The sequence below is a fragment of the Lampetra planeri genome, chromosome 46, assembly GCF_965212315.1.
Source record: "Lampetra planeri chromosome 46, kcLamPlan1.2.h2, whole genome shotgun sequence".
NCBI lineage: Eukaryota > Metazoa > Chordata > Hyperoartia > Petromyzontiformes > Petromyzontidae > Lampetra > Lampetra planeri.
In genome coordinates, this window is record NC_136152.1 from 6739367 (window position 1) to 6765028 (window position 25662).

The 25662-nt window shown below is 46.9% G+C and overlaps 1 protein-coding gene across 4 annotated transcripts in view; it reads right to left on the reverse strand.

Moving 5' to 3' along the window:
• Positions 1-10214: 10214 nt before the first annotated feature.
• Positions 10215-25662, reverse strand: part of EPS15L1 (epidermal growth factor receptor pathway substrate 15 like 1) — a 111602-nt gene continuing 96154 nt past the window's right edge. For 2 of the 4 annotated variants that reach the window (XM_078615230.1, XM_078615229.1), the window contains exon 24: positions 10215-14330. In XM_078615230.1, coding sequence (XP_078471356.1) covers positions 14184-14330 — 147 coding nt within the window. In that variant the 3' untranslated portion in view covers positions 10215-14183. Of the gene's footprint in view, positions 14334-25662 lie in introns of all 4 variants that reach the window. The other 2 variants (XM_078615232.1, XM_078615231.1) reach the window with 2 other exon arrangements.

A 25662-nucleotide genomic window follows, 5' to 3' on the forward strand; every position in this document is an offset into this window, starting at 1 on the left:
GAATCGGGCATTGAGTCGTGATGATCTGCCTCGTGATTTCACGACATCTGTCTCCACTGCATATCTGTTCTCTCATCTCATCGCACCTCGATCATTTGTTCACATTTTCATTCATCTTGCCACATCTCTCTCTCTCTCCTCTGTCATCTCACAATTGAATGGTCTCCATGCATCTCTACGTGTCTCCACGGGTTTACTATACTCGTGGTAGTGTAGCGGTTAGCGCGCTGCGCTGCGAACCCGGCAAGCCTAGTTCGATTCCTGCTGATGGCCAACACCGGTGACGATTATCTGAACTGGTCCTGGGCCTCCCCTAGGTCGACTGAACCTCAAATGAGTTACCTGGTGCGGCCAGGCGTGGTGCTGATCACCAACGCCCTCGTGTGCCGCCCCGACCTTCGTAGGTGCTCGCAAACAGCACTTGACCTCACCAAGTATTTTAAGGCTATACGGGGGATCTTTGTCTTGTCTTGCATGTGGAGCGTAGTGTGGTTGCATGATCTCAGTGGCTCGTCTTTAATCGTCCAAGGTGACGCAGGCACTTTTGCAAGTGAGACCATGTCCTGTTCCCCTGGACATTCCCGCCGGGTGAAACAGAACTAAACGAAAATGCAGGGTGCGGCACAGAATCAGTAGCTGCACATCAGCGCAGGAAGTCCGAGCGAGGGATGCCGCGGTGGCGAGATGTTAACTCCCTCGCCTGGTATGCGGAAGGTCGTGAGCTTTATCCGGACCATGACGCCTGCTGTATATTTGGATCACGGCGTTTCGGGCGCAACACAAGCGTCCGTCATCAGGGTTATTAAGAAGTGGCCGGGGCTAGTGATGTTAATGTGAGAAATTAGCATGTAACTGTAAGATATGTAATTCTTTATAACCCTTGAGCTACACCCATTTCAAACCTTTTAAAACAGTCTGCCTCCGCAGCAGACCATGCTTTCCCACCTGATGACGGACGCTTGTGTTGCGCCCGAAACGTCGTGATTTATTTTATTTTATACCTACGTGACTTTACCGACAAAACCAAAGAGTATGGATTCCTGCAGTCACGAAAGCCTCAAATCAAGTTTGTATATTTGGAGTTTGTAATGTCTCTCTCCCCGTGGTCGCGTTGGTTTTTCTCCGGGTCACACGATTTTCCCTCCACATTTTAAAATTAACGACGCACGTTTAGATTATTTCGCTGCTGTACATTTCCGCGTGATGATAAGCCACTTCGTGTGAGCTATCATTTGGGGTGGCCAGGTCGCTTCTGAAAAAGAGCTACATAGTTCAAGTGGGCCTTACCTGGTAGAATAAAAAGAGTAAAACTAAATTATTGAATAGTTTAAAATAGAGAACTGCCGCACATCGACGCTTGTGCATTCCACAACATCTCTCCGCATTGACCTTGCCTCGCTCGGTTCGTAATTTTCAATCAACGACGATGAACACTGCACAGCGAGCGCTGCTGAAATCGCCCACCCCGCATGCAGTGCGTCTCTGTTCGCGGCTCGTTTCGTTCTCGCGAGCCCGCGTCTCTCGTTTGTCGCCTTCGCCCGCGCACTCCGCAGGAGAGCGGGGACAAAAGGCGTGGTGCGTCTGGCAGACGATCGGTAAATACGGGGGCACTTCAGTGGCAGAGTGAAATGGCTCATTCGAGACCCCCCCACATCGCACCACCCCCCGCACCTTCGGTTGGCATGGTTGGCTACGTAAGGTGCGAAAGAAGTTCAACGTACGTATGCACATACGCACTTTTTGGCTTTGACATCCTTCGAAAACACCGCTGCGACCATCAACAGCATTCAAACATCAACGGCAGGCCGATGCATGCAACTCCACCACAATTGGACTATTTAAAGACGCAAGCCACAGTGTTGTGGTTGTGGCCATGCAACCAAAACGATGGACCATACGGTTAGCCCATAGAGACTCACAGAGACGCATAGAGATATATAGATGCACAGAATAGATATATACTCACGTAGAAGGGAAATAATAAAATCATAAAAATAAAACAATAAAATTCTCACGACGCTTCGATTGCAACACGAGCAATCATCATCAGGTGGGAAAACCACAGCAAGAAAATTTGAAAAAAGTGGCGTTTTTTTCCTAACATCAGCACCACGGACAGCGACTTGCGGTTGTTGAGACGGACGAGTCCATTTATGTTCGGAACGGAGGAGGGGGGAGAGAAGAAGAATGGAATGCGGTCTGAAAGTCACCGTAAGCGTGAACACAATCAATTAAGACCCGAAATGGTATATCAAATCCTTCCAATGATTGCTATGCCAGAATCCATCTTCTCGGTTGAAATTGTCTCTGTGTTTGTATGTGTGGATAGCCTCATGAACGAATCTCTCATGGTAGCCAGATGGCTTGAAGATAACCTCTGTCTTGGAGAAGTCAATGTCATGTGAGCCCACTGAATTATAACAGTGGTCTGCCACGGCTGAGGTGTTGGTCCTACCGTGTTTTAGGTCTGCTTTGTGGTTACGGATGCGGTCCGAGACATGTCGTTTGGTTTCTACGTGACTTTACCGAAAGAACCAGGAATATGAATCACTGCAGTCACGAAAGCTTTAAATCTAAAGATATATCCTCATAGAGATACATTAAAAACAAGCCACAGTGTTGCGCTTGTGGCCATGCTATACAAACTAAGGGCCGTACAGTAAACCCATAGATACACGTAGAGACTCACAGAGACATGTAGATACACACAGATATATATCTTCTTGGTTCTTTCAGTAAATAATAAAATAATACACATAAAACATAATAAAATAATTCTCACGACGTTTCAGCCACAACGCAAGCAGCGGTCCTCAGGTGAAGAACAGGTCTGTCGGAAAGACAGCGTCTGAATGAACACCACCAGGCTTGGCAGCGTATATTTAAGCTGGGTTGGAGGGGGAACAGCGCCTTGACAAAGGAATTTGCATATCAAGAGGAATTTTGCATATTTATGGGAAATGCAGATATGGCATTAGTCACTACTTGTGGAATGCGTAGGAGGTGGGCGGGGGGTTTCAAAGTCATATTATGCCCGTGCATTATGCAGGATTAACAGCATCAAAGGGAGGGAGTAGCGTTAGCATTAATAAAGGAAAGGAATGTTAATAGTATGGAGCTGCAGCAACTAAACCACCACGTAAAAAACTAAAATATAAACTACATCAGTATCATCAGTATACTAAATATACTCTCCAATAAGCTGAGTTACTAACAGTAAGATAATTGGTTCTTTACCCTTCTATCTGGCAACAAAACTGACACCTTTTTACAAGGAGTGCACTGTCCTTTAAGGACAGTGCACATTATCAGAGTTATGTTCTTTTGTTTGTATTATGACTGCAGGTATTGCGGTCTATGCAAACATGACTCCTTGTAAAAAGGTGTCAGTTTTGTTGCCAGATATAAGGGTAAAGAACCAATTATCATATTTTTTACTGGCAAATGAGGTTCCCATAGTACTAACAGTAAGTCATACATTACAATAATACGTCGTAAAAAATATAATATGCCTCCAGCTAAACTTTTTTCTCTCACATCACACGGGTCAACCCCGTACTATATACTGCCATAGACAAACCCAACATTAAATTCCGACAGATCTGTTCTTCACCTGAGGACGGCTGCTTGCATTGTGGCCGAAACGTCGTGAAAATTATTTTATTATGTTTTATTTTTATTATTTTATTATTTCCCTTCTACGTGACTTCACCGAAAGAACAAAGAAGATGAATCCTTGCAGTCACGAAAGCTTTAAATCGAAATATATATATACTCATAGATATTAATTAAATACCAACCACATGAGTGTGATAGCGGCCATGAAACCTGCACTATGGACTGCACGGTAAACCACAGCAATCTGTGGTCCTTCAACGGCGGAGGAAATAGCAAAACCACACGGAACTCTCTCCTGAAGCCCTCTCTCGGGGCTAGCGGACCGTGACATTGGCATCAAGCTCCCGGACATATTGCCATCGTAGGCACAGATTGAATGGTGGCATATTCCTTGTACCATTTGAGTTTTGTTGAGGCACTTCGCTTTCCTCTATTTGTGATTTTTTTTTGCTCCAATTTATTAAAAAAAAACATCCAAAAGCAGGGACCTTCTTATGAAGGAAAGGGAGTCTGCATACTCCAGAGGCTTTCACTTTTCCTTTTTGCGAGTAAAGAAATTCAAATTGTGAAATGTCAAGCCCTGGGCCAAATCGCACGGAGTGCACTCAATCCGGTCAAATCTCAAGACGGGCGGACCACCACACGTCCACAGGTGTTATAGGCTGCGTGGTCATACTGTCGAGGGGAGTGCATGGAAAGGCATTGTTGTAGTGTACTTCTACGCTCCCGGTGACTATGTTCCCACCTTCCAAAACCCGCGTTGATCGGCACACGGTGAAGTACAGGGACTCTTCTACTTACGAACATTCGACTTATGCACTTTCAGAGATGAGTACAAACCTGTCCGTATGTCCAGTTTCCTGTTCGGACCGAGAGTCGTAAGTTCAACTGCCGCGCAATAGATGGCGGTGGTGGCATCACAGCTGCAGAACATGATTAACCAGTGGCATCTACAGCTAAAGGAGATTATACAACCTTTAAAGCCATTCCCCGTGTTTAGTGTACACGCCGTACAACGCGTTTGGAATCGACAGGACAGTTGGACTTACGAACAAATCGACTTACGAACAGACCTCTGGAACCTAACTCGTTCGTTAACAGAGGAGTCATTGTATGGTTAAATAATCGCCACGGCTTGGTAAGGCCCTTATCCAGCTGTGCAATTAACAAAGGGATGTGACGTGTGCACTTGAGCTATGAAAACTATAAAACAAGTATTTGATGAAGTAAGGCCCACTGAGCTATGTAGCTCTTTTTACAGGCGACCTGGCTATCACAAATGATAGCCCAACGAATTGGCTTATCGTGTGGAAATGTTTAGCAGCCAAATACTCTAAACGCGTGACGTTGATTCTAAATGTGAAGAGGGAAAAACCGGGTACAGGAGCACGCAAACTCCAAGTATACAGCAGGTGCCGGGGTCCGGATCGAACCCACGACCTCCTGTAAACCAAGCGAGGTAGTTAACATCACCGTGGTGCAGGTGGAACAATGACCAAGCGGCTAGCGGCTTTTAAAAATCCTTTATATTAAGTTCACTTGCTTGCGCGCTTGCGCACTTACGACCGTGCAAATCTTTCGGTCGTTTTTTAACCCACGTCCCGTGATCCAATCGAGCTGACATTTTGCACACAGACTCGTTGTGCGTGACAATTTATTTTCGTGAAAAAATGTTTCCAAAATTTTCCACTTTTTAGGAAAAAATGTTTTTCATATTTAATTTAAAATACCAATGTGATAAAAATGAAACTCTTACTCAAGAAAAACAGAAATGAATAATAAAATAAAACCGATGCCACGCATATAAAGGATTTATAGTGAAAAACTTTGTTTTTACGGGTTACTTTTTTGTGTGAAATTCACGTGAATGCACGCGGCTTGTTGCTGTGCAACGTGATTGGTGTCTTCCACATAAATGACTGCCTCGTGACCTGTTAGATACGTGTCGATGTTCTGGCGTTAAATGAGTGTTCCCATTTTAGAAACACCTCGCGTGTTCCGCATATGTCTGTGTGCGTGTGCACTGGCATGGAATCACCCGTATAAATAGCGTGCACAAGCCGCTGGTATTTCTTTACATGTAGGAGAATGTATACGAGGCGAAACACAGCACTGTGTAAGAAATATGTTTGATCGGCGCCGTAATAGCTGCTGCGGCACGTGGTCCTAAACAACCGACACAAAAATAGAAACGGAACAAAAGCTGAAAATTGCGCAAAAAAGCACGGAGAGATGCACGTTGGGAAGTGACATTGTGACAGAAAAAGAGCACGTTTATTAGTGAAGATAACACAGGTTGATGACAGCATTCACACTTTTATGTTTGGGCAGGACACAGAAAAATTTTTAAAAAAAAATTACACTTTTTTATTTTAAAAGGTAAGACTCACTGAGCTATACAGCTTTTTTCAGGAGCGACCTGGCCACAAATGATAGCTCAACGAAGTGGCTTATCATGCGGACATTTATTGCAGCCAAAAACTCTAAACGCACGTTGATTCTAAATGTAGAGGGGAAAACCGGAGTGCCTGGAAAAAAATCCACACGACCACGAGGATACCATGCGAATTCCAAATATACAGCAGCAGGCGTTCAGCGTCGGGATCGAAACCACGACCTCCTGTATACCAGGCGAGGTATTTAACATCTCGCCAAGGTGGCGATGGAGCGATGAAATTAGCTCATGTGCAGGTGCTAGGTGAATCTTTACCTGGCAAGAAGACCTTCATCCAGCAGTGGAATGCCAATGGCTGATGATTTTTTTTTATGTGTCTAACGGCTGGTGAGCAAGGGCTAAAAGTTCAAAAGCACCGTTACAAATAACACGACTAAAGTGAATGTGTTAGTTGAGTTTAGCAAAGTAATACGAACTTGGGCAGAGAGACGATTGCAGGGAATTGCATCGTGGAGCAGTGCGGGGGCAGAAGGAGATAGAGAAGTGGTCTGACGTGCAGTGAGTGGGTGGGTGAGAGTGGGTGAGAGAGTGGGTGAGTGGGTGATAGAGTGGATGAGTGGTTGGGTGAGTGGATGAGTGGATGGTGAGTGGATGAGGTGGATGAGTGGATGAGTGAGTGGTTTAGTGAATGAGTGGTTGAGTAAGGTAGTGGGTGAGTGGTTGGATGAGTGGGTGGGTGAGTGAGTGGATGAGTGAGTGGACGAGTGAGTGGACGAGTGGGTGGGCGAATGAGTGGGTAATTGGGTGAGTGAGTGGGTGGGTGAGTGGTGGTTGACCACAGTGTGGATTGGATGAAAGTACGTCTGCAAGACCAAGTTCTCAACATGTAAATACGGTGCAGTAAATAGGTAACTTTTTCGAGTAGGAAATTTGTTTGTCTATTTGAATGTTTATTTCTGACAATTCCACAAAGTACACACATTTTAAACACTACAAAAACATATATACCACAACTAAAACATGTTCTTTACAAGAATGTGCAAAAACAAGCTATTTTAAATAATGATTAGTGATTATCCGATGTTTTGGAAAATCCGGCGCCCCCTTGCCCCCGGATAATGTAATCGATTATAATCGATAATTATCTACTTTACACACAGTATAAATGAACACCTCAGTGAGCTTTGCCTGGCAGGATGGGGATGGTTGAGTGTTGTATTAGTTGATTTGTTTACCTCGCTTATACTTTTACACTCCCCTCGTGTTTGTGTACCGTTTGTTGTTGTGACGTTCCTACCCCCGAGCCCCGACTGGACATCCGTGGCTAAAGAGCTTTACAGCTCATGGGATTCCTCCTGCAGTATAAATACTGATTCTGATGCACGTGCAGAGCGAGCATGTTGCAGGGTGGAACAGCTTCCCCGTCCCCCTGTCCTCTCCTCTCGGCAATGTGGCTGGGACCCGTGCCCAGGTTTCTTCCTCGACAGATTCTTCCACTCTGGGTTATGGCTGCAGAAGGATAAACAGCCGTTCCGCAACAGCTGTTTTTTTTTTCCCGCGTTCCTCAATCTGTTCCTCGACATGCGTCAATCTTAAGTGTGATGTATTCTCCCTGGCGAATTATTAGCCCAGACCTGATAACAACATGACAATGACTATAATTCCCCTTCGGGAATGATCATAATAACAATTTCATTTTATAGAGCGTCAATCATGCAATTGCATCCCACAACTGCAAACATCAATTAGTCAATCCCTTACACAGATGATCAAAAAAACACAAGCCCACTTACTTAGCAAATAAAAAATGGATACATAACTAGAAAAAACACACATAGCAAGAACAAAATCATAACAGAGAAAATTAATTAAAATAAATCAATAGAATTCCCTTTGGGCAATGATCATTAGTTGCCTTGTCGTTATCACGTCCCAGGGTTTTGGGGTTCGCACCGCGGTTGCCACATCAGAGGAGACCCACTCCCAATCCGTGGCCCACTTAACTCCTGATTTAATTACGAAATTCCAGAATTGCGGTCATAATTAGGGCCGAACGATTAATCGATTTCAAATCGCAATTTTAAACAATGCGATTTGCAAATCGCAAAGGCTGCGATTTTTAGCGATTTGAAAAGTCCTACTATTACTTTCTTATTGGAATTGTTTTATTTTATATTATTATTATAACTTTATTTATTTGACTTAACAATTGTGCTACGTTTTATTGTTCTATTTAAATTAAAACATTTTAACAAATACATGTTGGAAGCAATTCATATATTTTAAATTATCATCCTTGCATTGGAATATATAGAGCAGTTCATATTTTGATGCTATCATGTAGTAATGCTCCATCACACGTTTTAAATCTATTACAGTGATTATTGAACTGAAGCTTGACTTAAATTTTTTTTAATTGCAAATCAAATAGCAATGTCAGAAAAATCGCAATTAGATATTTTCCCCAAATCGTTCAGCCCTCGTCATAATACGCCAGAGCCCCCACCTGTCTGCATGATGCTTGTTGCAAAAAAAAGGGAATTTGGGGGGGGGGGGGCGCCGTGTACATAAGGATTTGCTTAACATTAAACTTCGAGCAGGAATCTCATTGTATTTTCGACAAAACTAATCGCCAAAACGGCAACCGTGATTCCCTGAAGCGATCGGGAAGAAATACAGCAGCAGCAGCGAGGCAGGTGTGAAATTCGTCCAGTGGCAAGTTGTGTGTGAGTGTGCATGCTTCCATCTCGGTCATCTCAGTCAGTCGACCCGTGGCACCTGCTGGGTCTGCCCCGTGACCTCCTGCCAGCGGGCGTTCGACACTTCACGTGGCCTCAAGGTGCACATGGCCTGGCACAAGCGTCGTGGTGACGTCACTGCCACTTAGTGGCGAATGGCGGTTGTTGTTGCTTCCATTTCACGGCCACCTCTTATCCTCCTGCACGTTAACCGCAACACACGCAGCAGCCTTTGTACAACCTCCGACACGATGATGTCACGGCTAAAGACTACAAATGCATACAGAAAACGCGCATTCACAAACACGTTGAAGCTCTCGTGTTTTCGAGGGAACCAATGGTGAAAGCGGCCATCGTGAAAGCCGTAAATTGTAACGTGGCGACGACCGACGATTTAACAGCGCGAATTAAGTGGGATTCCAGATTCCAGTGGGGGGCAATTGCCCCCCTTCGCTGCTCCGTCTGATGAGCAAACTAATTCACTGCACTCGGGGGGGCCAGAGGCGAACAAGAGGAGATGCAAACAGGTCAGCCGGAGTGTTGTCTTCTTAAAACAAAAATAATGTTCACGTCGATGTCGCGCCACGCAAGCGAAGACAGCTTCGGCGGGGCTGAACCGAGCACTCGTGGAAGAAAGTTTGATCGTTTTGCGCGCGTGTGGCCAGAGGGTTCGCTCATCCCTTCCCCGGCAGCTTGGTCAAATTGACCATCGTTCGACCGAAGCGCAGAAGTTGACTGCGTTGGCTTTTCAAAAATGTTACGGCCCAAAACAAAATTGCAGAAGGTGAAGAGAGAAGCAAAACCCCGCGAGCCACATCAGTTGTCAACACTGCCTCATCAGCATAGGCAGATTCAATGATGAATGTGGCAAGTTCTTGTTTCACTGGATGTGTGCCTTATGTAGCGCGACCAAAACAGCCCCTTGAAAGTTGCATTTGCCGGTGAATTGTACAGATGATGTATTGCGCAGTGCAGTGTGTTGCGCGAGACACGAACACAGGACAATCCATGTCTAAGATCCTCGACTAATATAATAAGGGAGAACAACAACACTTAATTCAAAGACACTGCACGTCTCCCACCAGTCTCAATCGACTTGGTGGAGCTTTTAAACTCTTGATGAACTGTGTTCGACACAGCCGGCCTCATTTGCGTACGACATTCAACGACGCGCAAGATGAAGTTGTTGATATGGAAGGGGGGCAGATGATAGATCACTCGAATCCGTGGGGCATCTATAAACGGATGGGACCTGTGTATACACGTCGCAACCGAAAGTATTCGCCGAAATTGAAAGGCGGCCCAACATCGCAATGCCAGGACTCCGACACGTCGGTGAAACAAAGTCTCGAGGGACTCGGTGAGGCATGGGGATAAAATAATATTTGCGGCACAAAAATCTGGGTTTTCAATAAGTGCCTACGAAAGTAAACGTAATCAAGAGGCGCTCGCAACTCGTCGGCAAATTTCTCACATTAATGTTTTATTTTAATCGTATATATTTTAAATGCTGAACGGCACTAACACGCTTGCATATTGCCATAATTGTTCCAGTTAAAAAAAAAACACACAAAAAAGAAACTTTTGAAGTGGTTTTTAAAAACGTTAATTACAATTTAACAATATACACTTAACAAAGCAACGATCCATCGCCGCGAGCAAAGGTAAGAATGAAACAGTGTAATGAAGCGCAGAATCTGGAAAAGGAGCACATTTCACCACCACCGGGGATTTGCGCGTTCACGTCTGCCGCATCGGAAAGATAAATATGATCAGAGAGAGAGAGATTAAGAAATACACACGCCGTTGGCTCTGAACTGTTACGAGACATTCATTTCCCCAGCCTCTGTCACACATTCCACCTGAAACAAAAACTAAGGAACAAAAAATCAATGTTAACGCTGGCCCGGCTATACAACACGGCAACATAAACCCCCCAAAGACGATGATGGAGAAAGAAATAACGAGGCGACGGAGACGGACGTCGTCGCACGCGGTCGACGCAGCTCCTCCACCAACTTGCAAACTTCCCCGAGCCTTGCTCCGAAGCACCGTTGTGTATTTTCATGCGCAGGGAGGGAATTCGGGCTGAGCGGCGCTGCTGACGACGACGAAGAGATGGAGAGGAGAACTCCGCACGAGTCGTGCCAAAGCTGCCGTCGGGTCCCAGCGGTTACAACAGTTCAACGCACGCCTCCGTGGAATCAAACTTCGCGGCTCATCATCTCTCTACCACATCCCCCCCTCCACCCCACACGGAACTCACCCGCGGCACGCGGAGGAAGCCTTCGGCAAAAACCGCGTGGTACCGAACGGTGTTTTTTTTTTTAAATCTCTCGCGCGATCTCAGGCCCTGAGCAACGGGTTTTCATTCTTTACTTTGTCCTCGGGGAAAAAAAAAAGTTTTAATGGGGAGAGAACATTTCGCCTTCCAACAAACACTGGGCGGCATGAAAGGTCTCGTAAATACGTATGTACTTTTAACACGTAGGCTTTCGCAACCAACATCATCCACAATATAGATTTTTTTGGTTTAGATCGCGTTAATATAAACGTGTCGTTAAACCGCCACCACCCGACACAGCCAATTAGTAAGGTTTGTCACCTAAACAGAACATGTTGTGGTTTGGCTCTCCAACACACAACCCGGTGTGCTGTACTAGTGACAAATTGGCACGTTTTATTTGCGTGACAAACTTTACTAACTGGTTGTGTCGGGTAGTGGTGGGTTTAACGACGCGTTCATATACATGCGATTTTACCCAAAAAACCCTAGATTGTATGTACGTACGCAAGAACTGGCCTTGTGTAGAACTTTATAAAGCCGATCACTGCTGCAGTTCTGAGCAAAGCGCTTCTGAGACGCAGCGCAGCGTCACTCGCCGTTTCTTTTCGTAATGGAATTCGTCGGCAGTGTCACCGAAAGGATCAACTTCTCGTTGCATGCACACACACGGTGGTTATTTGTTTCTTGCATCAACTATTCTACAAACTTGATCGGATGGACACGTGATCAGATTTAGTGATTCCTCATATCAGAAGTCAGACAACTCCTTTGCCTAATAATTCATATATTTACGTGTATATGTGCGTGTGTGTGATTGTGTGAAGGTAAAGGTGCAGCCCCGCAATTACTTCCTCGTGCCACTGCTGGCAGAAAGGCCTCCACACGAGAGCTCTCCACAGGCAGATCTAGAGGGTATGCTTGGCCTACTCTTCCACGCTGGCTACACGTATTGGAAGAGAAAGCAACATGGAAATTTAAGTTTTCTCGTGCCGTACATAGCCAACCGCGCGGATCACCGATGCGAGGGGAAGGACAACACAAAACAAAAAGACAGCACGTGACCTGCCCATCGGCTGTGTGCGTGTGTGTGAATACATATTGTAAAACTACTGTAATTAAACAGGCTGGTCTTTAAATAGGAATGTGGAATTTCCACCACTGGCTTAGGATGGCTAAGGGATATGAGCAATGCCATCTGCTTGTTTGAGCACTGGAACACTTTAATAATGTTGTACCAAGTTAGAAGTTGCTCGCATGCAGTAAAACCAATAAACGTCGTGACTTAACTTAATGTGGCAATACCATTATAATAGTTTACTCCGTAAAAAAACATTTCTCAAAGGAGGTTATTGGCGACGATACATTACATCTGTCGAAAGAGAAGTTAGGGCAGTGGCACGTGTTAATAACTCAAGGAAAAAAATATATTTGTGGAAAAAAATCCACGTAACAATTTAAGCAAACGCGATTCAAAACAAAAAAAACGACGATGCCAGGGCAATGATCACAAGAGACGTGGCAGACAATTTGTCTTCAAATGCGACCTTGCAGCGATCGTCCAAAGGTGACTGGAGAATCAATGGAGCCACGCTAGCTCCGATTAAAGGCATTGCACACAGAACTGGATGTGATATCAAAGCTTGGCTGTACTCGGTTAAGTGTCAAGAGCGCCGCTACTCGCAAACATGTTCCATCAGAAAACCCAGACAGAGAACAAAAAATGACACTTGTTACCGAAAGGTGGCTTTTCGATATTAATTACACGTCCACAATAACAACCTTCCACCGACCGCTCGCACAGCACCCCCTTCAACTTCAGAGCTTCGTGCAGACAGCTTGACCTAATATTGGGGCACGGCGCACAACGGGGGGTGCACGGAGCCCCGTTTGGATGGGAAGTAAAATATTTCATCGGAAGGAGATAGTTTCCGAGCGAGTTGCGCTCGTCCATTATACACCCTCCTGCCAAGCCGTGCGAGTTGCCCGGCTCATTGCAGGGCAGCAGTCTAATCGAGACTCTGAGCTACAGCTGTGAGTCATCAATCACGGCAAGCCTCCCCCAACAGGGCCTTAGCCAAGTGGGTGGGAACAACAAAGGATCCCCCCGTGTAGCCTTAAACAGACTGTTGGGGTGAGTGCTGCGAGTGAGCCCTCTATGAAGGCCGGAACTCCACACGGCCGCCTTTGTCTCCCAAAGAGCGATGTTTACACATCGAACCAGGTACTCATTCGAGGCTGCATCGACTTAGGGGAGGCCCAAGGCTGGTTCAGATCATCGTTACTGGTGTTGGGCGTGAACGGGAATCGAACTCGGCTCGCCGGATTCGTAAGCACAGTGTGCCAACCTCTACACTGCCGCTCCCCATGGGTGGAATACCACCCCCCAATAGAGTGCCGTGTTGGCATCTGGATCCGCTAGAATGCCAGGGGCGAATGTGCTGTCAACCAAGGTGTTTGAATATCGTAATGCACGCGGGATTCAAATAGTGTACAATATACGGGGGGCATAAATATGGGGCGGGGGGGTTTATTTGTGAATATAAAACTTTGATCGGACCCCCTTTAGGCTGCCTAATACATCTGGCTACCGCCAAGCTCTGAGATTGCGAGCCACGTGAACACCGGGAAAAGATCACAAAACCAAAATTTGTTCTCAAAAACACAGAATTAGAAATTCACTCTCAGGTGGAAGCTTGTGCATTGACCGCCGTCACGTGGATAAATAGCAGGAGTTAAAAACTAAACTTGAATCCATTAAGTTGGCCACATAATCAGTCCGCGTAATCTCCGGCTATCATGAAACGACACGCAAAAGAGAGCAAGTAAAGTTGCGCGTGCTCGTGAATTTTTTTTGGCAAATCCGCCTTCGTCCTCGCCAAACCTCACCGCAGCAGAAACAGCGGCGACGACACACCCGAAATTCTTTCGCGTAACATTCCCTACTATAATTACAATGTTCCTTTAATTCCCTGATATATATATAGTTATTTTATTGTTGCCGCTAATCTCCCGGCTGTTACCGGGGGGCCGTGGACGAGCGAATATCCGCTCACGAGTCGCTTTGTTTTTCTTCGCCACCTGCCCCCCCCCCCCCCGGCGTCAACTTCCGCTTGCGAGACAGACCGGGAGCGGGGGCGGCCGCGTGTCACGGCTTGGACATTTCGGATTTGCTGAGCGCGATGGCGAGCTCCAGATCCTCCTGCTCTTGCCGCTTCAGCCGATCGAGACGCTCCCGCTCCGCTCGCTCGCTCTCCCAAGTGGCCCACGCCATCTGGTCCGACTCACTGCCGAACTGCTGGCCACAGCGCGCGTGCAAACGCACACACGCGGGAACGCACACACACAACACAAACACACGCACGCACAATTATGCATGCGAGTGAGCACGCGCGCGTATGATAGTGTACCCGCTGTGTCCGCATGTGCGTAACGGTGCACGCGCACACACATACGTAAATACGTAAGCAAGCACACGCACACACACACGCACACACACACGCTCACATGCAATGCCCGCATGCCATGTTGGTGCACGCACAGACACACAAGCACGCGGTCACACAAGCACACGCACGTATTCAGGCGCGCATGTACACACAAACATATACATAAGCTTCCACACAAAAACAGGCACATGTACACGCAAGCATATGCTTGCAAATACACACACATGCGTGCATACAGTCACAAGTACACACATCCATGCACATAAACATGAACTTGCATACACAAAGACCACGGAGCATACACTGGCTGTCGGGGCAGACACTCTTACCGACTGAGTGAAAAGGCTCTAACAGCACATGTGGCGGTCGTGTGGGCAGCACCGCCATCGCACACTTTTGTTTCCCCAAGTGCTGATATTACACACTTACACACTGCACCAGGTACTCAGTGAAGGCCGAGTCGACCTAGGGGAGGCCCAAGGTCAGTTTAAAGAACCACTGGTTGATGTTAACTGTGGCAAGGAATGGAACACAGACCGCCGGGTTCGTAGCGCAGTGCGCTAACATCTACACGACCACTCCCCCCACACACAAAGACAAAGATCCCCCGTATAGCCTTAACAGACTGTTGGGGAAGGTGCTGTTAGCGAGCCTCTATGGAGGCCGGCACGGCACACGAGGGGGTGGATGGCCAGCACCACGCTCAGCCGCCTTTGTCTCCCGAGTGTGAATGTTTACACACTGCACCAGGTACTCATTTGAGGCCGAGTCGACCTAGAACCGGTCCTGATCATCGTCACTGGCGTTTGCCGTGAGCGGGAATAGAATTCGGCTTGGCCGGTTCGTGGCGCAACGCGCTAACCGCTGTGCCATCGCTTCCCCACGCGCACGCGCCGGGCACGCGCACACACACATCCAACGGGCGGGGACACGGTCCGGCGGTAGTGAGTGTGCCAGGTTCACGGTTCGAATCCATCGGCTACCCCGATTAACACCGCTGCAGGGTGACATTAACGGTGACGGCACGTGCCATCTGCTTCGCAGCGGACGTTAAGAGATCACGTCACGCGATTCGCTGCGCTGGCAACTATGGCCAATATTTACCGAATATAAAAAAAAAGAATGAACCCACAAATTCCTCGATTGGAATAAGACGTGTACTGAGCAAATTATTGCCCTCTGTTGTAAAAAAAAACTTTGGCAAGTCCTTCCTGAAAATGGTCATGGGGCTCGATGAGACTTCCCTTCGTGAACGAGCGGAATCGTAACAACGATGATTAAACACACACAGGCATGCACGGACTATCACTCCCAGCCACATAACACTCACACTATCACGAACCGCCATCATTTTTTTTAATTCACCAACGCCCTTATGGAGCAAGGGTAGTGCAGCTATATGGGATAACGCATATCTGCGCTCCCTCTCTCTCACGGATTTGTGAAGGGTTCTCTGCGCTACAATATTGCCAGTGATTATAACGCCGATACGCTCCTTGAAAATGTTTTCACACTGTGCATCTCAAAGGCCAAAATGAGTCAAACTTTGCAAACCTGGATGGAGTTCATTGCTGTTGGCAGTCAAGAACCAGAGGTGAAATGTAACACCCTCTCCACAAAACAGCCAATCTTCCCTTTACAAACATTGGTCCTCTACTCATTTTAATTCACCCTAAGAGAGACGGCAGGCTGACATGAACCACCAAGGAAGATATTCTTGGTGCTTTCGGTAAAGTCACGTAGAAGGGAAATAATAAAATAACTAAAATAAAACAATAAAATTCTCACGACGTTACAATTGCAACACAAGCAATCATCATCAGGTGTGAAAATCACAGCAAGAATTTTTTTGAAAAAAGTGGCGATTTTAACTGGCAACCATTCCATTGTGTATTCGGACACTCCCCTCCCGTCACAGTGCTGCGTCAATGAATGAGATTATTTGTTTTATTTTAATGTGTTTAGTTCGTTGTCCTTCCGCCGTACCTCCGATTAGCACGGTTGGCTACGTACGGTGCGAAAGAAATTCGACGTATTTACACACACATACACCTTCATGTCGTATCCTCTCGGGAAACCAGAATGAAGGTGGCCAAAATATCGCATCGAAAGGCCACAGCAGAGCACTCACCCGATGGTAATGCTGAGATCCCGTGATCGAACCTGGCTTCAGCTACCCGTGATTGACACCGTGATCTCAAGCGTACCGCGAGGAAGCAATGACTGGGCCAGGTCAAAAACTAAAATGTGGCTTCTTTTCATATTAACTGCTGAATTGCAATTCCAGGAACGTGTGCATTCAGTGTGATTGGCACGGGTGTGGCCCCTAGCATTACTTCCTGCCTTTAGAAACGTGTGTATGGGGGAATTTGGCTGCTGCCATTTTCCACAAGATAAGCGGCTTCGTTGAGCCATCATTTGTGGGACAGGTCGCTTCTGAAAAAGAGCTATAAGGCTCAGCGGGCCTGGTAAAATAAAAAAATTGTCAAATCTTTTAGTTCATCTTCTGTGGCCGTTTCTGACACAGGGTGGTGCACCACTATCTGCAAGGGTTACAAATGCATTTATTTGTTTCGGGAGGCGATGCCGAAAAACATAATTGTCACGATTGGCCGATAACGCACAACAACAAAAGACCGCAATTCCACTTGAAACACGGCAAGTAAAGTAACAATGCGGTTTTTAAGCGTCCAGACAGACGCTATAAAACCGAAGGTACCAAAACAAAGAGACACCGCTTCTTAATGGACTCCTGGCTGCGGCTGAAGAACGCTGCCCGATTTATCCCGGCACTTGCCGCTCATCAGATCCCTCCGGGAGGGGGAGACTAGGCAAAATGTTTTAATCTATCTACAACTTTTCACTTCACCGCAGACAAACAAATGTTCAGTCAGGTGCCAACGACAACAAAACGAGGATGGGGGGGGGGTGCGAACGCAAACGCTGCGGAAAACACATCCCGCCGCGTCGTGACGACTCGGCAGCTGCAAATGTAATTTATTTTCTCCCCGCACTTTGTTTGAATTGCATTTCTTGTTGTTGTTTTTTTACGCATTTTACGGTGCTCACATTTGCCGAAGAGGAGACGAAAATAAAAGGCTTTTGTCGAGAGTTAAACACGCGGCAAGGTAACGGGGGAGTCAGCGGTGGAATGGAACGCGTCCGGGCAGTACGTCCCCCAAGGAGATGGAAGGATGCATGACATCAGCTGGTCTAAGTGTAGGTACTCGGTGGATTATTACAACGTGGTCGCTGGCGCCCCCTTTCGATAGCCCTTTAATCCAGCAGTGGATTGATCATGCCTGATGCTGCTGGCGACGACGATGACGCATCGTGCATATATATGTGTGTCGCAGATGAGCAGAGAGATTGCATGAGCCCATGTGTTAAGCGCATAATGAGGCACACTTAATACCGGCATTATTTTAAACCATTTTAAATCCACTGCTGGATAAAGCCCCCCCCCCCCCCCCCATGCTATGTCAGGCGCAGGGTTGTTTGACCATACTTCACCATGCTGGTGAGTATGGGTAGGTACTGAAGGGAGCCCAGGACCGGTTTGGATATCGCTCGCGACTGCTGTCAGCCAAGGCCACGAATCCAACTCCAGTTGCTGGGTTGGTAGGGGCGGTGCGTGCTAACTACTGCGCGAGTGTTCACCACGCACGTGCACGTATCGCAAGCGCACCAGACGACGTAAGCCGACATTCGCCTGGAGTCATCACTGCACCCCAATTGTGCATATTCAACCAAGGGACCAATATCCACTACTGATTCAGTTCAAAACTCCGCACAGATGGATTCACAAAAAACACCTGCTGGCCTATCGTCTCCTGGCTACCCCTTGCAGCTCAGCCGAAGGGTTTGAGATACTTTTCATTTTCAACCTCGGCTTTTCAAACGCACTCTCCGCGACCTGGGTCTCATCCGCCTTCCTATGTACACGTAGAGCAATGTGATCTGGTGGTGGTCACGTGATCTGGTGGTCACGTGATCTGGTGGTGGTCACGTGGTTTGGTGGTGGTCTCGTGTGCAGGAGTCCGATGGGAGACTCGCGTTTGCAAGGGTACTTGTGCATGCCAATACACGCTCTGTCTCCACGTGCGTTCTATTCCATTAAACCCTATTGTGGGGGGGAGGGGCAAAGCTTTCTCCAATTAACACACCAGCAGGGAACCCTGCAAAGGACATTGGCGCGTCTCTCGCATTGTTTCACATCTGCAGTGACGCTGCGGTCCATATTATTTGGAAAAATTAGCAACGGAATTGTCACGCCAAAGTCTTTTAGTTTATTTATACACAGGGTGCAAGCCTAAACTTTCTGAGAATGGGGATATTAATGCTGTGCAATGACTCGCTTTGTATCGCTTTGTATTGCTTTGTTTTTTTTATATCGCATTTCCTGACACGACTGCAATAATGCTGTTATGAAATGTATTCATAAATAGTTGGCCGAGACAAAAAACAACTTTACTGAGGTGTTAAACAAGACATTAAAGCTAATGCAAACTTATTGGATGATATATATTTTTTGCCCACCGGAATGATGACGGGGCCTCTGGTCAGTACCGTAGTAACTATAAAACCACGATTTGTATTGTACGGGGTGGGTAGGGAGCAGGCCTAATCCGAACATCACTCGCCACAGGCGGCCGGGTTCATCGTGGCTCACCGCTCGGTCTTCTTGCGCGAGAACTCTTTCAACCTTCGCATCAGAGAGCCACTATTTTATGTACATATAAGTGCGGTAGCGTAGCTACACTCCCAATGGAAGGCAACCCCCGTACGTTAACAGAGAATTGGCATTCCTATTCGAATAGCACGCGGAGACCGAGCGAGTTCCAATCAACTGAACACAAGTCCGGCCGACGCTCTCAGGACAATTTGGTTTAGCTTTTAATTAAAACGTCTGCGGGGCTGGGGGAACGAGCGGCTATCGCTCGCGTGAGCGCAGGGCGGCATCCACGCCGCCGCTGGAGCACGCCCCGTTGAGCTCCGAGCGCGGCACTAAACGAGCGCAGCGGCTCCAGCCCCCCCGCCCCGACCCCCAGCGCCACGGGGGATTCACATTTCTCGTTTCTAATTCAGCCATTCATTCGCCCCCGCCCCCACGCCCCCACCCCCACGCCCGTCTTACCCCCCACGCCCACCCCCCACGACCCCACCACCAAATATATATATATCACCATCATCATTGGCTAAGGTCAACCCACTTCCAAGTCACTGCTACCTCGCACGGTCCTGCGGTGTAATAGTCCACCTAACACCCAAAAAATACATGTACATATACTGCTTTTGAATGGCTTAAATGCAATACCGTAACACTGTGTTAAATCCTACAGGTAATATGATCAATGAAGATAATCAAAACCAAAGCGTCTCTGTGTGTACGCGAATTATTACCAGCGATGCTCCGAAATTAAAACAGCGCTGCTCCTTTTAGTTGTTCGATTTAGATTTACAATTTGCGTATCACGCTAAAAACCCACAAACAAATGAAAAAAAAGGTGAATAACAACGGAGTGTTTTGTAATTGCACACTGGGGGTGGTGGTGAAACAGGCAAGGGAATTGAACGTTTAATATCCAAAAAGGGGCCTGAAAAACTGCGGCAGGCCCTGAAAAAACGTAAATCCGGTGCTGCGCGGGACACGGTGGAGGAGAGATGTCGTGCGGTGGGGGTAGCGAGGCCACCACGCCGCTGTAGGCTCGAAGGTCACGGCAATAAAGAACGCAGAGAGGGCTCCGCATTGGGGCAATCGACATCGTCTGAGCCGCGTTAGGGGGGAGGCCAAAGGTCAGCCCAGAGATTCCCCGCGCGCTTGCGCCCGTTGGAGAGACGTGCAATAAAGCGCTCCCAACTCCGCGCCAAGGAGGCGATGACAATTTCAACATTTCTGATGTCGGATTTTCTGCATTTTTAAAGATTTTTCCTTTTTTGTTGTTGTTGCAGTTTTTACATAAAAGTATTAATTTATCGTGCCCGCGTGCTTGCATCGTCGTAAACATTGTGGTCGGTCCGAAACAAGTTTTCTCGGATCAGAAATCTTCCATTTAGGCCGATTTTCTGATATTCCAGATCAATCCGAAAATATGGATCACACCCCTAGGCTGCACACACCCAAACAACTTGCTTTGCATTGGGCACTTTCGCACCCATCGGGGGAGCTAATTGCTTGAACGTTCGCCTTGGTGGCTTTTGCCTTGATTTTTGACTAGCTGCAATGTGTGTTCTTTTTGTACGGGAGCAGTGTCGTAGCAGCAAGCGCACTGCGCCAAATGGCTAACCACCGAACAAAGACGGTCACTGCATCCCGCCCTTTCTGGTGCGCTTCTGCGGCCGTCTGGAACGCTCTTTCCTCCCCGATATTAGGAAGCCACTGGAGGCTATGCACATTTAAATCGAGGTTGAAAACTTAATTTCTTTAGAACTGCTTATTGTGTTTAGTGTGTTGTTCTTCCACACCTCAGATGAGCACGGTTGGCTACGTATGGTGCGAACGAAGTTCAACATATATATACATACTGCGCTATGAACCCGATGACCCCACTTTGATTCCCAGCCATGGTTAGCATCAACGGAGAGCGATATCTGAACCTGTCATGGGTTCCAAACCCCCTCCCCCCCTTCACCAACCCACATTGGGCCAGCGGAGTGAAGCATGGTCATACAACTGCAATGGCCGACTGTGAGGAGGCCTTCGTTCAAGCAGGGTATGAAAAAGGTATCTCAATTATTGCTTCTTTAATTTAGATATTCAAAACGCTCGAAAACAAACCGCCTCCATGAGATGGCAGGGGAGAGGCCTTCATCCAGGGACTGGACTGACAAGAGGCCTGTGGTGATGTTTTTTCACACTTGCGGTTTTTATTTGTGTACCGTTCGGAATGCTGGAGCTGGGTGCACGAGTAGCCCTCGATGCACACACTCACGAGATGGTGGGCCCAAATCTCGGTTGGTGGGGGTTCAACTCAGCCTATTATCCCCATCCCATGTCAATAAAACGAGTACCATAACAATGCGAACATTTCCCCACGTGGTCTGGTTCGCCAATGGAGATTAACACTTTCCCATTCCGACGAGGTACGTGCACGTCATCCGGTTTTTCTGCCGATTCGGAAGTTATAGGCCATGCGGGTGGGGCGTGTGTGCCACAGTTTGGCGCCAGCAATCATGGAGTGGCGGTCGTGCGGCGACAATTCTCTGCGGTGAGTACAATGTCCTTAAAAGACAACGGTGCTATGCCTCTCTCTGAATAAAATTAACGCTGACCGCTTGCGCGTTCCGAGATTCAGGGTTAAACGGGACCCACCACCCTGCCACTTGCAGACGTCTCGCAACGGGAAAGGGCTTTGAGTAGATAGGTGCACTTTGACGTACTTTAGACTCTGCATTAATATAGCCATTGTAGTATCACTGTTGTGTAAGTAATTACTCTTGTCAATAATCTTGATATTTCATTTAGTCGAAGCACCTTGCTCAAGAAGTGCTTTAGTCTGTTACGAAGCTCTAGGAGTCTGGTTAAGATCCTGTCAATTTTAATTTTAGCTTTTAACTTGTGCTTTAAAAAAAAATTTGACATTTAGGTCTGGATTTTGGTTTATGCAATTGGAAAAGGAAATGCTTGATTGATGTAATAACTTAAAATGTAAAAAGCCTAATTACATGAACCCGCGATCATAAACACAAGTAAAAATACTAAAACCTAACATTTCCGTCTGCCAAAACAAAACATGTGTAAACATGCATGAATAATGTGCATTTAATGGTGTATTTGAATTTCGTCAATTTGTTGCATTCATATATTTCGTCGTAAATCTAAATTCGTTTGCATTTTTAAATGAACAACTTATCGAATCGAATTAATAATGCTTTGGGTTTTTGTTGCAGACCGTCAAACTTCACATTCCCAGTCTGCAATTCGGCGATTCCAAGAACATAGATAAAAGAAAGGAAATGTCTTCATTTTTTTTTTATATATGTTACAGTTTTTGCATTTGAGCTCAGCTCAACAATGCCCGCCTGTAAAAAAAAAAAAAATGCTTGAAACGCAAACTGGCCTTGCGACGGTCGCAATATTCGCAAGGTCACACGTGCCTCAAATGTGGGATCAAGCAATGCATGCGTGGACCGCGGAACACTGGAAGTGGTCACACAATGCCAACAAACAAACGGCAAGGTCGAATATGGTTTGTGCGTACGGTCGTGCCGCACCGTCGCCTGCAACCGCAAGCGTTTTCCCCGGCATTGTAGAACAACAGCAAAGCGTGCGTACAAACACGCGTGGCTGGAAAGCGGAGCGCGCTCGCACCTAGCCGTGTAAAAATACATTCCGCCATTCGTTCGGCACACAAGCCCTACAAAGTTCACGTTTCCATCTGTATTTTGTACTTGGTCGCATTCGAAAAATTGACCGGGGGTAGTTGAACTAAAAAAATATTTAACGTGTGCGTGAGATTTTCTTTTTTACATCTAAACATGCGCACTGAAAATGTATCTAGGCTCAACCCGATCGCCTTTCACAAGTTGGGGCAAACCCGATGGGGAAAATTTGAGTCGCAAGATGGGTGAAAAAAGTGCGGCGTGTTTTTTAAGCTACCCCTGTCGTTGCGCAATAGAGATGTCTGTCAGTGATCTGGCAAGTGTTAATTTGGCAGGCCGGACTGTACCACTTATGCAGGAGGGAAGTCAATGCCAAGGTGAAGCTTAATAAGTGGGAATTATCAGCACACATTGTTAAGCAGCAATGAACTACAACTGACGCCGCACGGAACGCGTTATCCAAAAATAAAACAGAACACATGCCAACACATCCTAATAAGAAAACCTACAGTTGGCAAAAATAGCTTCAATTAAATAAAACGAATAAAGTAAAATGTGTCATCAATTAAAAGTCATCAAGGACCCAATTAAAGGGCAACGTTAAGCCATCTTGTCAAAAATATGAAAACTTTTCGCTAAATCTGAAAATGCGTTGCTCTATCTTGCGATGTTTATACGAACACATCTAACGAGTTATAACACTTGATTGCATTTCAAGCTAATTCTGACTACTTTTTTATTTCAACAATAGAGTGTCCGCACGCGCCATTAATAGCAGGCGCCTTGCAAATTACGGACAGCGCGCAGCTTGTGTGATTGTACGGAAGGATTTATCACGAGCCGGATAAAAAAATATAATACATACGTACAGGCGTCCCTCGCTTTATGTGGTCATAGTAGTAGATGCATTCCAAAACATGGCACACAAAGCGAACCAGCACGGTACAGCTGCCTGCCGAATAGCGCGTACGCTGCACACAATGCTGTGCCATGTCCGCCGGCATAGCCGCACACGAGTGAATTCAAAACATACGAGCGAATTTTGGGTCGAAATAGGTCAGCCGCATATATACACGAAAGCGCACAAAAGCCGACCACAGCACCCGTAAATATCATTCCCCTTGTATAGGCCACAAGGAGTTGTGGGACTGACTAATGAAGGGACTTTCATTCATTTAATTGATTCCTTAAATCCTTAAGCACTGACCCTTGGCTGCGTCAGGTCCTTATTCATCAAGAGCCAAGGGAGGGACGTCAAGGCAGCCATGCCGCTGTGACGCTTGCTCTCCGGCTGTCACTTTTAATGCGGCATGTTTACCAGCGATGGAAGACTCCAGGCCTCACCGGCCAGGCGCGGCTCATCCGTCCGTGTCAACCGATCAATGGCACGCATGCGTCGCGCTTTGTCACCCAATTTACACGCGCACGGAGATGATCGGTGGACGACGGAAGACGGAGTGCGTGTCGCTCGCAAAGCACCGAGTCGTACATCACTGATATCATCATCAGCGTGATCGTCCGTTGAGGAGAGGTGTCGCCTCGTGACGGATATGAGCCACAAGAGCTCAGCGCAAAGACCTCTAACCCCCCGCAAGCAACAAGTCGTAATTCAAAATGCTTTATTGCGCTCCATCCCGGTGGATTGGTCACCATCGGCCATTGTCTATCCACTGCTGGATGAAGGCTTCTCCCCCCCGTAAGTACATCTGTAAAATGTGCTACTCTTGTAACCTCGGTTATCGCCAGTGTCGTCGCCACCCCTGTAGGTCCAGAGTCATGATGGATTTTGGGAAATAATTAAGGAGTAAATAAAAAAAACTAATCATTTGTTTCACCGTGTGAAAAATTAAATGGCAGTTTAGTTCATCTACCTATACGGCTTGCTGGCCAATGTTTTCCAGATGCTTTTTTTTAGCAGGATAATCCTGGACTTGTTTCAACTTCTGCGTCTCATCAGCAGTGCGTGGGCCTCTGGAACGATTGCCGGGTTGTTCGTGGAATTCACACTGCACAAAATCACGCAAACCCAGTGAACGGCATAACAGCTGAGCCGCCAGGCTCTTTAGTCACCTAACCATGAAGACAAAAAAAAACAGCGCCCTGGCGTCGGGCTCGAGCTAGATGAGGAGCGTTGTGTGCCGTTGGATAATTATTTTCATGCAGAAAGGTTTACAGAACACAGTACATTGCAATGGGCCTGATACATTCACACTCCACAACACAGAGGCATGGTTAGTACGTACAACAATAGCAACGCGTACATTCAAATCCTGGAAAAACACATGGTAAACGAAGCACACATTAGGCAGGGAGACACTCAAAACTCGATAGGCACCTGCAATTGCACACCACACAGAGCACGCACATTCACCCTCAAATTTGATCGCACGTTAGAAAAGAACACCACGTTCAGATCCGCATTAAGGTAATGATTTCGCATTTCAAAGTTGCACACAGGCACAAAACGAACATTCGCGGACGCTACACAACAACTACACAGAAGCACAAGCAGCGCATTCCCGAACCATGCAAACGTCTCGCTGAAATGCGCATGCTGCACGCACGCACGCACGCTCTACGCACTCAAGTGCCACTGCCGTTATAACGAAACGTGCCGGCAAAGATAAGGAACGGTCCGCATTTCAGTCGAGTCGCATGCAATTCAGTCGAGAGCGTACGTGATGTGCATGGCAGTAAGCGGCGCGAGGAGCGAATGTATGCGGGGGTTGGTGGGGGGGGGGCTCATGAGCAAAAAATCACGTTCGTGTTAGTTTCTATTTGTTTCCATGAGATTAGTGCACAGAGTAAGGGGTGGCATGGGGATGGGGGCGGTAGCAAGGAGCGTACGAATTACGC